The 17883-nt window shown below is 46.8% G+C and overlaps 1 protein-coding gene and 1 long non-coding RNA gene across 2 annotated transcripts; both read left to right on the forward strand.

The window, feature by feature from the left end:
• Positions 1–4914: 4914 nt before the first annotated feature.
• LOC127347934 (probable F-box protein At4g22165) lies at positions 4915–7010 on the forward strand. The gene has a single exon (XM_051374069.2). It carries the CDS (start codon positions 5385–5387, stop codon positions 6828–6830), a length of 1446 nt encoding a protein of 481 aa, XP_051230029.1. The 5' UTR covers positions 4915–5384; the 3' UTR covers positions 6831–7010.
• A 5016-nt stretch (positions 7011–12026) lies between these two features.
• On the forward strand, positions 12027–16800 carry LOC127347942 (uncharacterized). Its single transcript, XR_007879656.2, has 3 exons — positions 12027–12506; positions 13307–14130; positions 14223–16800. It is a non-coding gene; the product is annotated as an uncharacterized lncRNA (long non-coding RNA).
• The last annotated feature ends 1083 nt before the right edge of the window (positions 16801–17883 follow it).

The raw sequence follows: 17883 nt of genomic DNA on the forward strand, positions 1-17883 counted from the left end.
TCTCCGGTGTAATGCCGTGGAACCTTGTGTCTGTTGGTTTCAAGTTTGCTAAGGATATGTTCATCTTCCTCAATGTATCTGCATACATAAGGTTTAAGCTGCTGCCGCCGTCTATGAACACTCGAGAGACATCAAATCCCGCGATAACTTTGGCGAGAATAAGTGCTTGACTTGTCTGGTCGAGGAACTTGCTGCGGATGATCTGCTATTGTGAAGCCGATATCTTGTCCTGACCAATTAAGGTACTCAACTGTTGGTGGAGGCATTTTCTCTGCCATAAACACCTGTCGTGAGATTACTTTCTGAGCTCTATTGGACGGCCTTCCCTTCTGAATCATCAACACTGCTCCATTGGAATTAGGATCAACATAAGGTGGTGGTGCAGGTGCTGCCGCTATTCTGAGCTGATGCCGATTGTCATCTGTAATCGCGGGAGGAGGCGGCAAGTGAATCTCGCTTCTGGGTTCTCGAGGATTTCTCTGTGCTGCCCGCGCATTAGCGTTCTCTGCATACCGTAACATTGCTTGAAAATTTCGACAATCCTTCTGCAAGTGCCCTGACTGTCTTTTTCCGTTGCTGTCGAGGAAAAAATGCATCTGGCACGGTCCGTTCATCATCTCTTCAGGGGACACGAAAGGTCTTGGGAAACTAGGCCCGCTATTTTGCCTGTTGCGTGAATCATCCCTGTTATCACCTCGCTGCTCACTCGCTTACGATAATCATCTCTCGTTGCTTCCTCCTGTGTTTGTCCGAAAACCTGCCGAAATTTGTCCTGGAGCGTCGTAGTTCTGGTACGTCCGAGGAAATCTTCGCCTCGGTTGATAGTTTCGACCGCGGTCCTCCTCTGGCGACCTGTGTCGTTTGTTGTGGACGGCGTCTTCTCCGTCTGCCCATTTATTTGCTATCTCCATTAACGCGGATACTGTCTTTGGATTGGTCCTTCCCAAATCTTCGACGAAATCTCCACGTCTGACTCCTGCGACAAACGCATCTATTGCTCTCTCGTCAGATATATTTTCTGCCGAGTTTTTAATGATATTCCACCTCTGGATGTACTTCCTCATTGGCTCATCGGCTTCGTCGACACGCTCTCAACTCCTCTAACGACGCGGGTTTTTTGCACGTGGATCTAAAGTTCTTGACGAACACATCCTCGAAACTTTCCCAGCTGTCGATGGATCCTGGAGCGAGTTTCTTTATCCAAGATCGTGCGGCTCCACTCAAATGCACCTGGATGCTTTGCATGGCTGTTGCCCTGGTTCCTCCTGTGAGCTTCACCGTCTCCAGATAGTCCACTAGCCAATCCTCTGGATCTTGAAGGCCGTCGAACTTCTTGAAATTATCGGGTAACTTGAATCCTGAGGGGACTCGAGTTTTCCGGACTCTCCTCGTAAAGCATGGCAAGCCACACATATCTTCGTCGGTCAATTCCGGAGATTGCCGATGATCCCTTCTGCTTTGCCGCGCTCTGTCGACTCTTGCTGTCTGCTGTGTCTCTTGCTCCACTTGGCCCTTCGGTCTTTGCCGTTGCTGCTGCAGGTCGTGGACTATTTTGCCTTGCCACTCCTTCGGGAGGCGTTGACACAAACGCTGTCCCCATAGCTCCAACTCCTGCTACCGCCATATTGTACAATGTTTCCCTTGGATCACCTGGAGGTGGTTTAGACGCAAGGATAAAAGCATGTGTCGCCATATACCCAGCCTCTGGTGTCTTAGGGATGATGTTTCCTCTTGTATCTATCGACATGAAGGACATGTCGAGGTTCTGGACCAAGTGCTCTCTTTCTGCTTCGGGTATGTGTTGCAGCCTTAATCTTGCTCTGTTCCGCGCCTCCCGGTGGCTATCACCCGTAGTTCTAGATTGTCGACTTAGATCTGCTCTTCTCCTGCTGGATGCAGAAGCTGCCTCCTTTCTCCTGTTCAACTCAGCTGTCTGTTTTTCCAATTCCCTGGCAGCTCGTGCGAGCCTATATTGATATGCTTGCAATTCTTCTGGTGTGGCTGTGGTAGCCATTGGTTCTGTGCCGTTCATAGCTCTCGCGGCTCTGTCCCACGCTGCTTGTGAAAGTTGAACTCTATCTCGCGGCTCTGGCCCGACGTATTTGTTGCCCAAGCCTTGTCGCAGATTGGAGGGATCGACGTATGGATTTCCCAAACTGTCGAAAGCCTCAGATGTCTCCTCTTGATCTTCAATGGCGTAAATCTGATGATACTTTGTACTCAGATCTACGTTGGGTTTGGCGACATCATCGTTGAGATTGATGAAGACCTTGCCCACTGTGAGAGATTTGTCGATGAAGTCGTAACTATCGACATCGCTTGAACCATCGCTTATATATGAGTCCATGAGATGACTCAAACGACATGTCGTTGAAGATCTTGGCGAGTTTCTCTCTTGCTCTGGTGCTGACGTAGCGTGTCGCCGAGGTTTCTTCTTCTCCTGACTCGGTTGACGATGCATAGTTTGAAAAATCGGAATCGACCACCGACGATCCCGACGAAATCGGAATCTCGACACGATACGATCCTTCCTTCTCGACGCGAAAGTGAAACCTTCCGAACGTCATCTCCATGGGCTCCGCCAGATACGCATATGCATCCAAACGGGAGGGTGGGTGAGGAACAAAATCGACAGGACCAGCAGCGATCTGTTTACCTCGATCCATTGTGTTGCTTGCGGTTGACGATGTCGAAGATCTTGAGCGTGCCATCGAGATCAGCTCCTTACGCCTCTAGTTCCCACAGACGGCGCCAATTGACAAGGTATCAACTTGTCAATGCCTATGGATTGTAGGCTAGGGTTTAGTTGGAAGTAGAGGGTAAGTAGATCTCGAAGGTTTCAGCCGGAAAATACTCGACGAATATGAAAACTAAGGTTTGCAGACAATGATTCGATTGATTCTTCGTCCCTCGACTCCCCCTTTATATAGGAGGTGGAGCCGAGGGATTCGTGCTATACAAGTTTACAGAGTCCGGGACGGTTTCTAACTCATCCCGCCAGATTACAAACAACACTTCCTATTACAACTCTATCTTTCCTTAGTAAATCTTGGACTCCCGAACCTTCTTATTCTTCGAATATTGGGCCTCCAGTAAACCCCGGGTACCATCTTTGGCAGGCCCATTTGGGATGCCTATGTCAGGTAGTATTTAGCAACTTTGTTGTGTATAATGTAGAAAATATACCACTTTAGTTTCATGTTTCTCAACATTAAATTATGAATAAGTATAAAATATTAGTATAAACTAAGATATTCATTTGATTGTACCATTTATTAATCCGGTATGTGTGCATATCAATATAGACCACCAAACATACATACATATATATAAATACACCTTATAATTTTAGCAATAGGTAAAAATAGTTTAAGGAAAACTTTATTGAGTCATAAATTTAAATTAGCACAAGAAAATTGCGCATAATGTACGATCACAATTGTACAACAAAGAACTAATATCCGGAAATAATGTTATGTGGTTAATTAAGCAATCTAAGTAATCTAAAATTGTACTCAATAGGATTATAGTATGATAACAATAAGTTCACTAGAAGTATAAAAGTTTTGTAAAAAATATTTTCGCTCATGTCGTTTCTTGCGTTGATGTTGTCTCCTAGCCGTGAGCCTCTTGGAGGAAGCATCGAGCTTGGTTGAACCCGAATTCCTTAGGGTCGGACGGGGAGGCCTTGGCGCAATGTGGTGAGTACGTGCTCCGGCGAGATGTCTTTACTTCGTCATCGGGCAACGGGGAGGAGACGATGGCGGAGTAGCCGAATTCCTTAGGGTCGGACGGGGAGAACTTGGCCTACTAGACCAATGGCTCCTGATTTTTCTTCTTCACTGAACCTAGCATCAACATTTATTTTGTACGTTCCTCTACCAAGCTTCTTCCAAAGAACAGCTGCTGTGATTGGTTTTGTAACCTTTTTCTTCCCCACCTGGGCAGGATCCTAAGTAGTATCTAATGCCAACGTACGGAACCAACCACACTCCTTCCTCCTTCCCCATGCCACACAACATTCCTCTCTGTACTCAGACAATGGTATAATTTATCCTTCAGTCATATCGGTTTTTGAAACATTGTACGAGTCGGAATAACAATCGTACGAAGCCGGCGCAAAGCGCGATTATGCGAACGAAGCCGGAACGAAACCGTATATCCGTATACTAGGGGGGTGTTGTAGGCCGACCTGGTCGGCGCGGACCAGGCGCCGCACACCCCCCAGGCGGGTTGTTGGGCCGGCCCAACATTCTCACTTCTTAAGTTTTTGCTTTTTCGTTTTTTTTTTCGTTTCTTTTTGTTTTCTATTGTTTGTTTTCTTTTTTAAAACATTTTTTTCAATCTGAATATTTGTTAAAAAAAATTTAAAAAATCAAATTAAAAGAAATCACTTTTTAAAAATCTGAACATTTTTTAGATTTGAACATTTTTAAATTTGAACAAAAATGTATTTTTTTCTATGAAAATTTTCCGAATTTGAACAAATTTTATATTTGAATTTTTTTTAATCTGAACGATTTTCATATTTAGAACAATTTTCAAATTTAAACAAATTTCCTATTTAAAAGATTTTCAAATTTGAACGATTTTCAAATTTGAACGATTTTCAAATTTAAACGTTTTTCAAATTTAAACATTTTATTAATTTGAACAATTTTTAAAAAGTATAATTTTCGAATCTGAAAAAATATAAACAAAACCGAAAACAGAAAAAAGAAAAGAAAATAGAAAAATAAAACCAGAAAAGAAAAAAAAAGGAAAAACGAACTGCTACAGCTAAACAACCACGAATGGGCCTGGCCCATACCCGACCAGGGGTGTGCGGTGGCCGGTAGCCACATACGTCTGTTCCGTGAACGAAGGGAAAGATGGGCTGCCGACATAAAAAGCCCATTGAACCAGTCCAGCCCATCAAGGAAAAAGGGGGCAAGTCCAGACTTTGTTACAGGCGGCGCGGCTCTCCGCCGACGAAGCCACACTTCCAGCAACTCCGCCGGCGACGAATACAGCCGTCGTCACAGATGCCGCCGCCTCCGCTCCCAACTGCCCTTCCGCCTTTGCACTGTCGGGCTACACAGATGCCGCCGCCTCCGCTCCCAGCTGCCCTTCTGGTTAGTTTTTCTGCCTGTCCTCTAGTCGGATTTGTCAGAGGGGCGCACGCAGGAGCTAGGAACTAGTCGGATTTGAAGTTGGAAATCTCTCCGGACTCTTTGTGCATCAGATTCATGGATTTGGACTCATCTCCTACTCGGATTATTAGAGTTGATGCCTCCGTGGTTGCCATTTAAGTGCTGCCCTCCCCTCTTGATGTGCTTTCATCCTAGCCTGAATTGAGTGTTGGTTGGAAGCGACGGAAGCAACCCGATTGTGCAATTTCCCCAATGGAGGCGTGTAGTGTCACCAGGATAATGAGCTTAGGGCATCTGGACTTGACAATTTTGCATAAGCTGCTGGCTCTTTCTCCCGGTTCACACATGAAATTCAGAAAAGACCCGCCGCTGATGGAGGCCGAGACCTTGGTACCAAATTCGTACAGGAAGTTCAGAAAAGACACGCTGCTGATGGAGACCGGGACGGTGGTCGAAATTTTGGACAGGAAATTTAGAGAAGACCCATTGCTGATGGAGACCGAGACCGTGGTGCAAAATTCGCCGGAGCTGCCGCTGGATGTATTAATGGATATCTTTGCCCAACTAGAGATCCCTGACTTCATACGCGCTGGCTCTGTCTGCTCCGCCTGGCGCTCCGCATATACCATCCTACACAGCCAGCTTGTGCAGTACAAACGGCGCCAAACACCTTGCCTCCTCTACACCTCTGAGTCTGTTGCTGACAACGTAGCTTGTCTCTACAGCCTCGCTGAGAAGAGGGCCTACAATATTACTCTTCCGGATCCACCCATCCGTAGTAGGTATCTGATTGGGTCCTCCCATGGCTGGTTAGTTACCGCAGATGACAAGTCTGAGCTTCATCTTCTTAATCCGATAACTGGCCAACAGATAGCTCTCCCGCCCGTGATCACCATTGAGCATGTAAAGCCGATCTTAGACGATGCCGGTGCAATTAGTAAATATGAGTTGTGGGATGACTTGGATGTGGAAATACATGATCTAGACAAGCTCCGTGACTGCCTCTACTTCCGGGCATTTGTGTTTCCTGATCCATCTACGGGAAGCTACATTGTGGTTTTAATCATCTTTCCATACCGCCAGCTTTTGTTTGCAAGGGTAGGTGATTGTAAGTGGACCTTGCTGCCACCAGGTGAGGACTATGAACAATGCATCCACATGGATGGTCTATTGTATGCGTTCACAAGAACCGGGCAAATCGATGCTTTTGATCTCACTGGTCCTACCTTCCCGAGGAATGTTATTGCAGACGAGATGGAGAATCACATCAGTGGGATGGATGGGTTGATGTATGTTGTTCAGGCCCCATGTGGTGATCTATTGCAAGTTTGCAGGGGTGCTGAAGTCACAGAAGATATCCTGGTAGAGACTGACAAAATAATGGTATATAAAGCTGATATGTCAGCAAAAAAGCTTGTGAAAATGAACGGCTTGCATGATCATGTGTTGTTTCTTGGCCGTAGTCAGTCACAGTGCCTTAGTGCTGAACAATATCCGCAGCTGAAGACAAATTGTGTTTATTTCACTGATGACGATACATATATTTCGAGGTATAAGAATGATCGCCGGGATATTGGTATTCTCAACTTAGAAAATGGTGGCAGGGAAGAAATTGCATCCAAGCTTTGGTGCAACTGGCCAAATCCCATATGGATAACACCCAATATCACAAGGATGAACATGGGGGTGTACAAATAGTTAATGTACTGTATTTATTTGAGTATCTACCTTCTCGAATGCTATTAGAGAATGTCCAATAGGACCATGTTGACAAAATTTTCTAATTTTGGGGGCAACTGCTATGACACAGAGGCGTGTTCTGTTTCTCTGTTCTTCATATACCTGGTCTCTTATATTTTATAAAAGGCTTTTATTTTCTGAACTGTCCAATATGTGTTGTTCACGGTTCACATAGTATCTTCTACATTCAGGATAGTCTAACATGGAACCACAATTTTAGATTTTAACCACAATGTTCTGAGGTGATTCCTTTCATCTAACACGGCCTACGATTTGGTCGTGCCTAACAAAAAAACTAGAATTTAGACTTCATATGTCGGCTCACACATGGCACGGAGATACCATGCAAGCCCAAGCCTACATGTCCTCTACATGCTTGTTAATCGGTGATCCACTAACGGGGCATACTGTGGCTGACGGTATCTTCTCGGGCTTGTGTGGTTTTCTGTAACACTCATGGCCTGATATGATGAAAACCTAATGCGCAATGAATAGCCAGTCCCCACATGTCACATGTGCAAATCTCCAAAACTTTGGAAGTTTCAGGAAATAAAAAAGAAGTATGGACTTAATGATTTGTGCTAAGCCTTGCAAATGTCCTTCCAAGTTCGCTTACATAATTTAGCAAGGGCATTATCCTAGATAAACTTATAAGAATATATTTGGTATGCTCTGAGCTCATTACTAGCTTGGCTCTAGAACCACCTGTCTCATCTTGAGATACCAGTATCAGCTGTACTGTAATTCTACAAAAAGATGAAATATAAGCACCAGAAATCATTGGGGCGCATGCCCTGTTCTACAATGAGAAGATCCAGTGCAACAAGCGCTTCGGATACTACCATCTTCCAGTCAGTTCTGGACCATTGGATTCAAACAAATGGATAAGATGAGGTCAATTAGCTGTTTTTTTTTTGCATTCGCACCCACAAATACCATGTTCTTTGCAAAGACATCACATCCCAAACCTCTTCCCCAAAGCGCCACCAGGGTTAAGGAATTCTAACTGCAACTCTGTTGCCTTCTCCTGATTTGGGCTGCTTTCCCAGTTAGTGCCAGTGGCAGATCACTGTGCAGGATAATGGCAACACACAGAGTACATGACAAACGTGTGGAATTTCAGCAACGGCACTGTCCAGTGGCGACCCTAGAGCTTATTTTGATTGGTTCTCGTGTGGAACTGAATGGTACAGCCATGACCTCGTAATTTGCCTGCTGCAAAATGTAGCCCTTTTTAGAACTGAACCAATTGCCCCATTCATGTCTGTCCTCTTGAATCTTCTTCAGAAAAGTTAAGTTGCGCTGTTGGATGATTTTCAGAAACTCTATACTCTATTAGTTTCCTGACATTTATGCTCAAAAGTCATGGACACCTCAATTTCCAAAGAGAATAAATATTCTAATTTTCCCTGTCTAGCCTAAACTTTACTGAAGTTTCTAATTTTTTGTTGGGTCAATGATGTCAATTCAATTGAAGTCCTAGAGATTCATCTATCCTTTTTATGAACTTCAAGTAGCTTCAGACATCAGGCTGTATTATGTTTCATACTTTCTCTTGGTTCAGATTTTATCAGATACAAGGAATATTATGTATATGCACGAAAGGAAAATGCGGTGAATTTTGGGACCACAATGTATTCTGATGGAGTATAAACGTTATATCTAAAATAAATAGTGAGCTGTAGTTTATCTCAAATTTAACCCAAGAACACTCTGAACTTTGAAAAATGAATCTCTCTCAATATCTCTTTTTCTACAATAACTTCTGGTTTTACTGAATCGTACACTCGCTTTCCTGTCCAACTGTTCTAGAAATTTCAGTACTTGTTGAACCGAGTCTTTGAAAACAAAGTTTCAGCATGGACTTGAATACAGAAGTCCAAAGTAGATTCCAAGAGCAAAATTCAGCAGACGTTAATAAAATGTGTTACTGAATAAAACCATGTTGCGGCGATTCTCATAAACAAACCACTGAAATCCGTAAACACCTTGTTAACCAGTTTGGCGCATCATGGCCATACATCTTGGCTGCCAAGGTGGAGATATACATCTGCAGATCCAGAACTGGCTGTGGCGGCACAGATACAACTGCGGGTCCAGATCGAGACCTCGATGGTTCAGGTTGGATGATAAGACAGTATAGCACTAGAACTCTTCTCATGCTACAATAGCTGTAAGTTGCTACTTCATTACTCCCAGTTACATTTTTGTACAAGACCTGTTGCTATTCCAGTAGTATCATAACCACATGATCGGCAGATGATCTTGATTTTTGCACTCTAGTTCAGTCAAATTTCTAGGTTTCCTCCAAATGCTCAAAGGCGTTGACCTCCTGGAAGTACGTTCTCTCCTTCTCGACAAAACCTTCTGGTAACTAGTTTTTGCCTGCAATTGGCAAGGCTAAAACATCATTGTTGCAGTTCTAACTTTTTTTTTTTGCTTTTATTGTTGTTCTTGTGTGGTGGTGTTTCCATACCACTTGCCGGCATAACACCTATGCTCTTTACATTCAGAATATAAAAAAGAGCAGTTCTCTAGTGGATCCTGCATGTGGAGCTGAGCTCATTATCTAAAAAGATATATGGACCTAATTCCTAAGTTACATAATCCATGAACTGCCTACTTAAGTTGCATGTTTCCAGGGACTATGTTATCAGCACTATATGCCCTGCAGCATATAAATGCTTGTAGAAAATACACAAAAGATCATATGTTGCCTTTCTGTAATGGGATGTATATTTTTTTTGTTGCAGAAGCTGATAATTTTTTTTGTTCTAGGTACTTCTACTTCTATGGACGCATAGTATGCAAGGAGTTGTGCCGACATATTCGGTGTTTCATTGTTAGACTGGAGAACTAACTTATAGGTTCAACAGAAGCATTCCGTTCCTCGTCAACTTAATGAGGCACCTGACTGTTGAATCACCTGTCTATTTGGAAGTGTCTTTACCTCCATAACATTTTCTTTGGGCATTATCATGAAGGGATCAACGGTGAGGTACTTGAAGATGATAGCATGATATCCTCTTCCGGAAAAGGCACAAATCCATATTCCTTTCTAAACAGCATACATAACGCAAATAGTTTTTGTATTTGATTTGTGTTGCAAGGTTGATCTAATTCTTTCTATTCATTTGCTACGACGTATTTCCTATGACCAATATAAACGAGTTTGCGGCTGTAAGAGGGTAACAGGCATCTCAGTGGACATATGGAAAACTAAATATGATTCTCTTAGCGTTTGGGGAGATGCTTCTTTTAGTAATTTCTCTCTTGATTCTCTTCTGCCACAGCATATTGTTCAAATTGGCACTCTTTACATAAAAACTCGAGCATTTTGTTTTACGAATTGTCCAGCAGATAGCATAAGATATTCAATAGCTAGTGCTTCAAAAAATCATTGCAATAACTGCGAACACTAGGATGCTACTGGATAAGACAAAAAAAATACTAACATACATCTGCCATCAACTAGAGAACTAGATTACTTGTAAAGCCTGGGATTTATCCAAATGCAACAATTTGCAGGTTTATTACTAACTTTTGCAAGAAGTTAGCAAATAGACTTGGGAAACTTATGAGTATCTATTTTTGTTGTGGAGGCTAAAGGAATGCCTTTTCTTTTTGTTCTAGGGGTTTGTATGGACAGATCTTACTGGGACTTTGTGAAGATGGCGCAAGGAGGAACTTCGGCTATATATGGATCGCTGCATTGACAAGTTACAGTAACTAGAATGTGCTAGGGCGTCTAAGTGTTGGTTAATTATCCATGTGTAATAATGCGGTGTATGTAATGAATATTTGTACCACTGATGATTGATGTTCCGTTTCTCATAAAGCACCAACTTTTCCGATGAAATGTAGTGCAATTCAACAAACAATAAGAGTTTTGTTACCAGAATACATGAGCAAAACAATACGAAATGCACAATTTGAAGAACTAAGGAGACAAACCCAATGATGCTACTCTATACGAAATATCATGCGCGGTGAGCGTAGAGGTGGTGAAGGCCAATGTCCTGGGCTGTGGTTGCCATTGCGTAGCACCCGCTCTTCTCGCACTTGAACCAGCGTCCGCCCTTGTGAGAACTCCTCATATGCTTCATCACCTGAAAAGAAATTAAGAACCGTTAGTTGAAACAGCAACACAATCTTTGTTACAAGCAAAATTAGACAATTTCAATTCGAAAATGCCAACCTCTAAGAAGCTATTTGCAATCGGGGCAAGGTCTTCCTTCTCATCTTTGAGGAAACAAGCTAAGCAGAAGGTGAGGCTGCTCTTGACGGAGGAACAGGACGCCATGTACCGCTGATGCCTCGCTCTGCATTCGTCCACTGGTTCGTCAAAGAACTTGTAGAAGAAACTCTCTACTCCGGCGAGGTCGTCGAGAAGGCCCACAGACTCAGCCGGGCACTGCCGTCCCAGGATGGCGACAGCAGGGGAACGATGTCCCAAAGCAGAGGTGGACGGTCTTGTGCGCCGCGGCGGCGCAGCAGGGGCGGGTGCGAGGACAGACCTTGGTAGAACAGGGGCTTGTTCTTGAGGTCATCGGAGGGTGCGATCGAAGGCGCAGGCGCGTGGTCTTGGAGGTCTTGGAGGTCGAAGTCGTTCTTGGGGTCGGAGACGCTGGCCTTGGTGACGTCGAGGTGGTCCGCCGCCGGTTCTTGGTCTGAATCGTCATCTCCTGGCTTGAGCTTGAGCTTGCGGCGTTGGTGCTTCCTTCGTCTCCTGGCTTGGACACCGGTGGAGGAGACGGTCGCGCAGAGCTCCGCCGAGGGGCAGACGCCGTCGGCGTCGGAGCACTTGGCGCGCTCGGGCGAGGCCATGCGCCGGCGAGGCGTCGTTGGCCCGTGGTTGGGCGGCGGGGAGGATCGGACGTCGGAGTAGCCGAAGGAGAGGATGCGCCGGATTGATTGCAACATCTTGCTCCTCCGGTCTTGACGTTCTTGGCCGGAGGGAGGCGTCGAGAGGTTCTTGGTGTCGAGCAGGGGAAAGAGGAAGCGAGGACGAGCGGGAGCCGGGAACGTTTGGCTATTTATAAAAAAGGGAGGGGATTTTATTTGGGGGATTTTCTTTTTTCTTTTTTCTGTTTCTGTTTGATTTTTATTATTTTAAATTCTTCTTCTTCTGTCTTCTCTGCCGCCGGCGATGCCGGTGGTGGGCGGAGGCTCGCCGGTCCACCGCCAGCTGACACTAAAACTAAACGGTCGACCCGACCGGACCGCACCGGACTAGACCAGACCGACTCCCAGGTCGAGCCGCACCTCACACCTAGCCTAGCCGCATTCCGGCGCCGCCGCCGGCGAACTCCGCCTCTCCGGCGCCCTCCTCCCGGCCAAGACGCCGCGCTCGCCACCTCGCTCTCTTCCTCGTCCTCGTCCTCGTCCACGCACACGCCCATCTCCCCGCCGCTTCCTCTAGCTTCTCCTCTTGTTCAGCCGCCGCGTGCTCCAGCCCGACCTCAACCTCCAGCCGTCGACAACGCACACGGTCTCCTCAGGACCGTGCAGGCGAGCTCACCGTAGGGCTGCCCGAGCACCCGGAGCTGCTCTCTTGAACTCCATCTGTGTGGCGCCTGCGACGTGTTCGACGGAATGTTCAAGCCAGCAGATTGCAGAGCACTGTACTGAGAGGTCAATATGCTGACGGATTTTCTTTTTCTTCATTTAAGTTGTATTCAATACCAGATTTTGCAATAGTGTGTGTTTCTTGTAACCAATGAAGCAAAATAAGTGCAACGCCGGTGAATCAGCAACCTCGCAGGAGTCAATCTTATTCCAGGTTTTGTCTTTGTCCTCCGAATTCTCACAGTTTTGCAACAAAGATAAGGGAGTGCAGGGGCAGACTCAGGTGTGCTGGCAAAAACCGGCTCATAACATCTTGAAAATCAATGTTGATGGCAGCTTTGATGCTTATAGCCGCACTGGTGGCTGGGGTTTTGTGATAAGAGATTCCGAAGGAAGTGTGGTTGGCTCTGGCGCGGGACATCTAGCTCAGGCCCAGGATGTTTTGCACACTGAAGCTAGTGCCTGCCTCAAAGCAATCAGCCAAGCTCAAGCCTGGGGCTTGCAGAACATACATGTTGAGACTGACAGCCAAGTGTTGGTTCAAGCTCTTTCCGCAAATGATCAAGACCTGGCGCTGAATGGTGCAGTGTTTAAAGAGATCAAGTTTCAAGTTAGATTAAATTTCCCTTTTTTCCATATTTCATATTGCCCTCGGGCCTGTAACAAGGCCGCGGACGCTTTGGCGACGTATGGTGCTAAGCTTGGTCGCAGTTCTCCAGAAGTCTGGCTGGACTGTGTTCCTGAATTTGTTTGTGACTTGGTAGCCAGCGATGTTGCTGGGCGTACCTGTTAATGGAAATCTTGTTTCCAGCTCAAAAAAAAAATGAAGCAAAATCAAGAGTCAACTTCTAACTTGTGTTTTGCAGGCACAACTTGGTACAGATGGGTCAGAACTGGAAGCAGCTTCTCAAGATTTCAGCAATGTAATTGGTACACTACCTGGATGTACATTGTATAAAGGAGCCCTCTGCATGTGGAGCGGAAATAACTGTTGCGTCTAAAACATGCCTGTGTGTGGTCTCGTATAGCTGAAGCACAATTGAACAATAAGATCTCATGTGATGGTTAATTGAATTGTCCGTCATGCCTATGAACAGTGATGCATTGGAGTAGCATACTGTCTGAACCACACGCAGGAGCAGATATCCTCCTGTGATCCTAGGAAATCTATACTCTTGATGCGTATACCTGACAGAAGAAAACGCCGCAAAGGCTTCAGACATCAGTTTTGGCGGTGACAGGAAAGACAACCAAGATGGACTCATTGAGCCTGACGACTGTGTACAAGTGTGCCTTTCTTCTGCTTCTTCTTGCTGACTTGCTGCCTGGCCACGATAGCTACGCCCTTGCCTTCCTAGCTCACCTGGACAGGTGCACCAGCGCCAACACCATCCACTGGCAAGCTCGATACTTAGGACGGGGAGCTTGATTCATCCATGGATTCGGGAGTGTTCGGCATGCTGCTGCTTGCCCTGTTTGCTAAGTGCTGCTGTTGCTTCCCTTGCCGCTCCTGTAGTTCCCAACAAAGACCAAACTGCGAGCCAAGAGAGAAAGAGCAAGAGCAGTTCTTCAACAGTGTATGCGTTAATGGGATCAGGAGCTGCAATATTTCCTTGCTACCGCCGCAGGAATGCTAGTATTGTTGTGCCCGTGTCTTCAAGTAGGCAATTGCAGAGTATTGTCCTGAGAGGTTAGTATGCTGATGGATTTTCTTTTTCTTGGTTTAAGTTTTGTTCAATACCATGGTAAACTGCATCCCTATGATTTTGCCATATTTTGCAGCAGTGTGTCTTTCCTTTAACCAATGAAACAAAAAATTGAGTCAACTTCTAACTTGGGTTTTGGAGGCGTAACTTGGTACTGATGGTCAGAACTGGAAGCAGCTTCTGAAGAATTTAGCAACTTATGCAATTGGTACACTACCTGGTATTGTGCATTGTATGAAGGAACCCTCCCAGGTGGAGCGGAAATAGCTGTTGCGTCTACATTGCAGTAACATGCCTACGGGCTGGCCTCCTATAGCTGAAGCACAATTCAAGAATAAGGTAGCATGGGAGGGTTAACTGAATTGGCAGTCAGTCAGTCACGCCTACAGACAGTGATGCATGGGAGTAGCATACTGTCTGAACCACACACGCAGCAGCAGATATCTGTTATCACAGCTCTATTCTCACAGATGGATTACTCGGCAATTATCCCCGCAAAAAAAAAAAAAAAAGGATTACTCGGCAATTGGGTTTACAGCCATGGATTCACCAGGTTCAAGCAATTACACAGGAAGATGAACTAGGGAGGAAGGAGATAGCCAAAGCAGAGGAGGCCAAAGCCGTCCATTCCAAGCTGATGCCACACAGAACCACCAGGATCCCATTGCACTTGATGTCCCTGGTTATGAACCATGTTGAAGATATCAAGGTAGCAGCCAATGCAGTTGAGGAATGCGTCGTAGTAATACTCATTGTCAGCATGGACTTTGTCGAAGTAGCAATCATAACTGATGTAGTAGAAGCTACTGATATGAGCTTGATTGATGTCGTGAGATGCAGGTTGGGCATGCCCCCCTTCTTTAGCTTGATCTCGTTTGCAGATCCTATGGTAGAAGTAGAGAGGTGCCCATATGTCAGGAGCCCATGAAACTTCCTGGGACCAAACTTCATACTGCTGAAGTTCCATATGACGACATAAACAAGCAGCTGAAATGTTGCTGCACTTATCTTGCTTGAAGGGAAATAATGGCAGCCACAATCTGTCGTATGGCAAGACTGAGACCCAATCACCAGCAAGAAAACTTGCACTTCCAATAGAAGCTTTTTGCAGTTGAGAATTTGAGATACAGGCTATTTATCTGCAGCTGACACCTCCCATGAAGGCCAAGGCTTGAGTTCTTTGTTAGCAGAGGCCTCTTCCAAGAATAAGTATGAGTACCAAGTCACCGCCGCTAAGGCTTGTGACTTGGTGGCGGAGATAAGATCGGCACTGTCATGTTTGGAGACGGCGGTCAGAGTAGTAATGAGAATAATGCAGCTGTGTGTAGCTTGGAGGGCCGCATCGTTTGGCGTCAACGAGACCTTCGCCGTGGCAGATATGGCTGCAGCCAACTTCAGAAATTCACTTGACCAAGAAAGTTGCCACTGAACATGTGCAGAGAATGGTCGCCTGAACAAGTTCCTGCCATCAGCGTACTCCAAGTCAAACAACCGAAAATGCCAGGGTTTCATCTCTATTAGTGCTCCAATAACATCCTGCAGTTTCCCAAACTTAAGATAAGTGGCCCAAGAACTGTTCTGGAACTGTAGTTGGTTGAGACAAATATCCATGACATCATGAGTGTAGAGAGCCGCAGCAAAATCAACACCAGCGAGATGCTTGTGACCATCAATTAATTTTTGTCCATTGTCACACGGCAAGTCCCAGAACTCATAACTTGAAACCAACTGAAGTAGTATCCTCCTATGCCACAACTCAATCTTGCAAGCCCCTGGATCCCAAGGCAGTAAAAGGTATGTGTTACCTGTAGGAAACTGAAAAATTGGCCAGGGCATTGCTTCATCGTACTTGACCACGAGAATCTATGAACCTAACACCACTGCAGTCAGACTGTAAATTAGGGAAGGATCATAAAATAAGATAGAAGGCCTGTTGAAGATGCACGAAACTGCCTGCAGAGAGATGTTGCCGCCATTCTGAAAGGTAGCAACAGTGACTAGGCCAGTGGCAAGCAGACTGGTAATAGCTGAGATAGCTTTCAGCTTCATATGCCGAGGTATAGTGACAATAAGAAGGTCGACACTCTCCGCATTGACGATGATGGACTGGTCGGTGTCGGAGTTGTTGCTCTCCGTCGAAGCTTCTGCGCCACCGGATGACCACATCGAACATGGGGCTGTTGACACCTAAGTGAGCTCCATGTTACTCACGGAAACAACACCAGGTGCAGGAGCCATCTGGAGCGAGTCGTCCATGGAAGAGGGTGCCTCTATGATCTGCTGGGCACAATAGCCGGAGTTAAGTTCAGTCGTCTATCCTTTGGCTAGCAGCTCTGCGGTGAGGATGATGTCCTCGCATGGATCCATCTTAGTATTGATGGCCTCAGGGGCGACCTCGATGTGGGGAACGCCCTTGCACATCACACAAGCAGTCGGGCCGGTGGTAGATGCAACTTCGTTGATGTCGCCATGGACCCCAACTCGTATGGCAAAGCAAACTTGACGTCGAGGTAGCAGCACTCCTCAAAGAGATACTTGCCATGCAGGGACACAGGAGGCCGAGCCGCCTCATCCCTTGATCTCAACTGGACAATGGCCTTCAAGTAGTGAGAACCCTTGTGAGTGGTGGCTCTCGGATTCACAACGAGCCATTGCACACCCACTACAGGAATCGCGGTAGATGCCGACGGCATTCGACCCTCGGCGTAGCACGCGCTTGCCCTCGGCGTACGATACGCCGACGGGCCCCCTCGGCGTAGCTCCTCGGGGAAGATAGGCCTCGGCAGAGCACACGCGGCCCTCGGCGTAGAGGCCGCCGTCGGCGTAGCCGCAGAGGGCCGACGGCTGGAACCGCTCGTCGGCGTCGCAACCCTCGGCGTAGCACGGTGACCGGCGCCGTCCGGCTAACGTCCGTTTGGGCTACGCCGAGCGTCGCCCCGTCGGCGTATGGAGGCACGTGGCGCCTCCTGGCCGCTTCTACGCGGACGCTACGCCGAGCGTCGCCCCGTCGGCGTACGGAGGCGCGTGGCGCGGCCTGGGCGTCCCTGGGCGACGGTACGCCGAGGGCCTCCCCGTCGGGGTACCTCCACACGTGGCGCGGCCTGGGCGTCCCTGGGCGACGGTACGCCGAGGGCCTCCCCGTCGGGGTACCTGCACACGTGGCGCGGCCTGGGCGTCCCTGGGCGGCGGACGCTACGCCGAGGGCCTCACCGTCGGGGTAGGGGCGACCATTTGGTCCATTTCTGGACGCGTGGCGCGCCCTGGTGGAACCTGGGAGCTACCCCGAGGGTAGACCCGTCGGCGTAGAGGGTGCAATTTGGTTCATTTTTTTCGTTTTTTGCTGTTTCGCGCGTTTTCCAGATTTGACAGGATACACAAGCACATATAATTCACATGAAATTCATAGGCATGAAGTGCAAATACATATAACATCAAGTGCATACATAGTGTCATAGTACCATAGGTTGCATACATAGTGTCATAGTGACATGGGATGCATACATAGTGCCATAGTGTGCATACATGCATGGTGCCATAGTGTGCATAAGATACATGGGACTACTAGAGGAGCTCGTCGCCGCTAGACACCGGCCCGGGCCGATTCCTTCCGGTAGAAGCTGCGGAAGAACCACCGGGAGAAGGACCGGGAGAAGTACCGGGAGAAGTACCGGGTGTAGCACCGGGAGAAGGACCACCATGATGAACCGGTGTCATGTCCCTCCCACCACCCTGGTTTC

The sequence above is a fragment of the Lolium perenne genome, chromosome 1, assembly GCF_019359855.2.
Source record: "Lolium perenne isolate Kyuss_39 chromosome 1, Kyuss_2.0, whole genome shotgun sequence".
NCBI classification, from domain to species: Eukaryota; Viridiplantae; Streptophyta; class Magnoliopsida; order Poales; family Poaceae; genus Lolium; species Lolium perenne.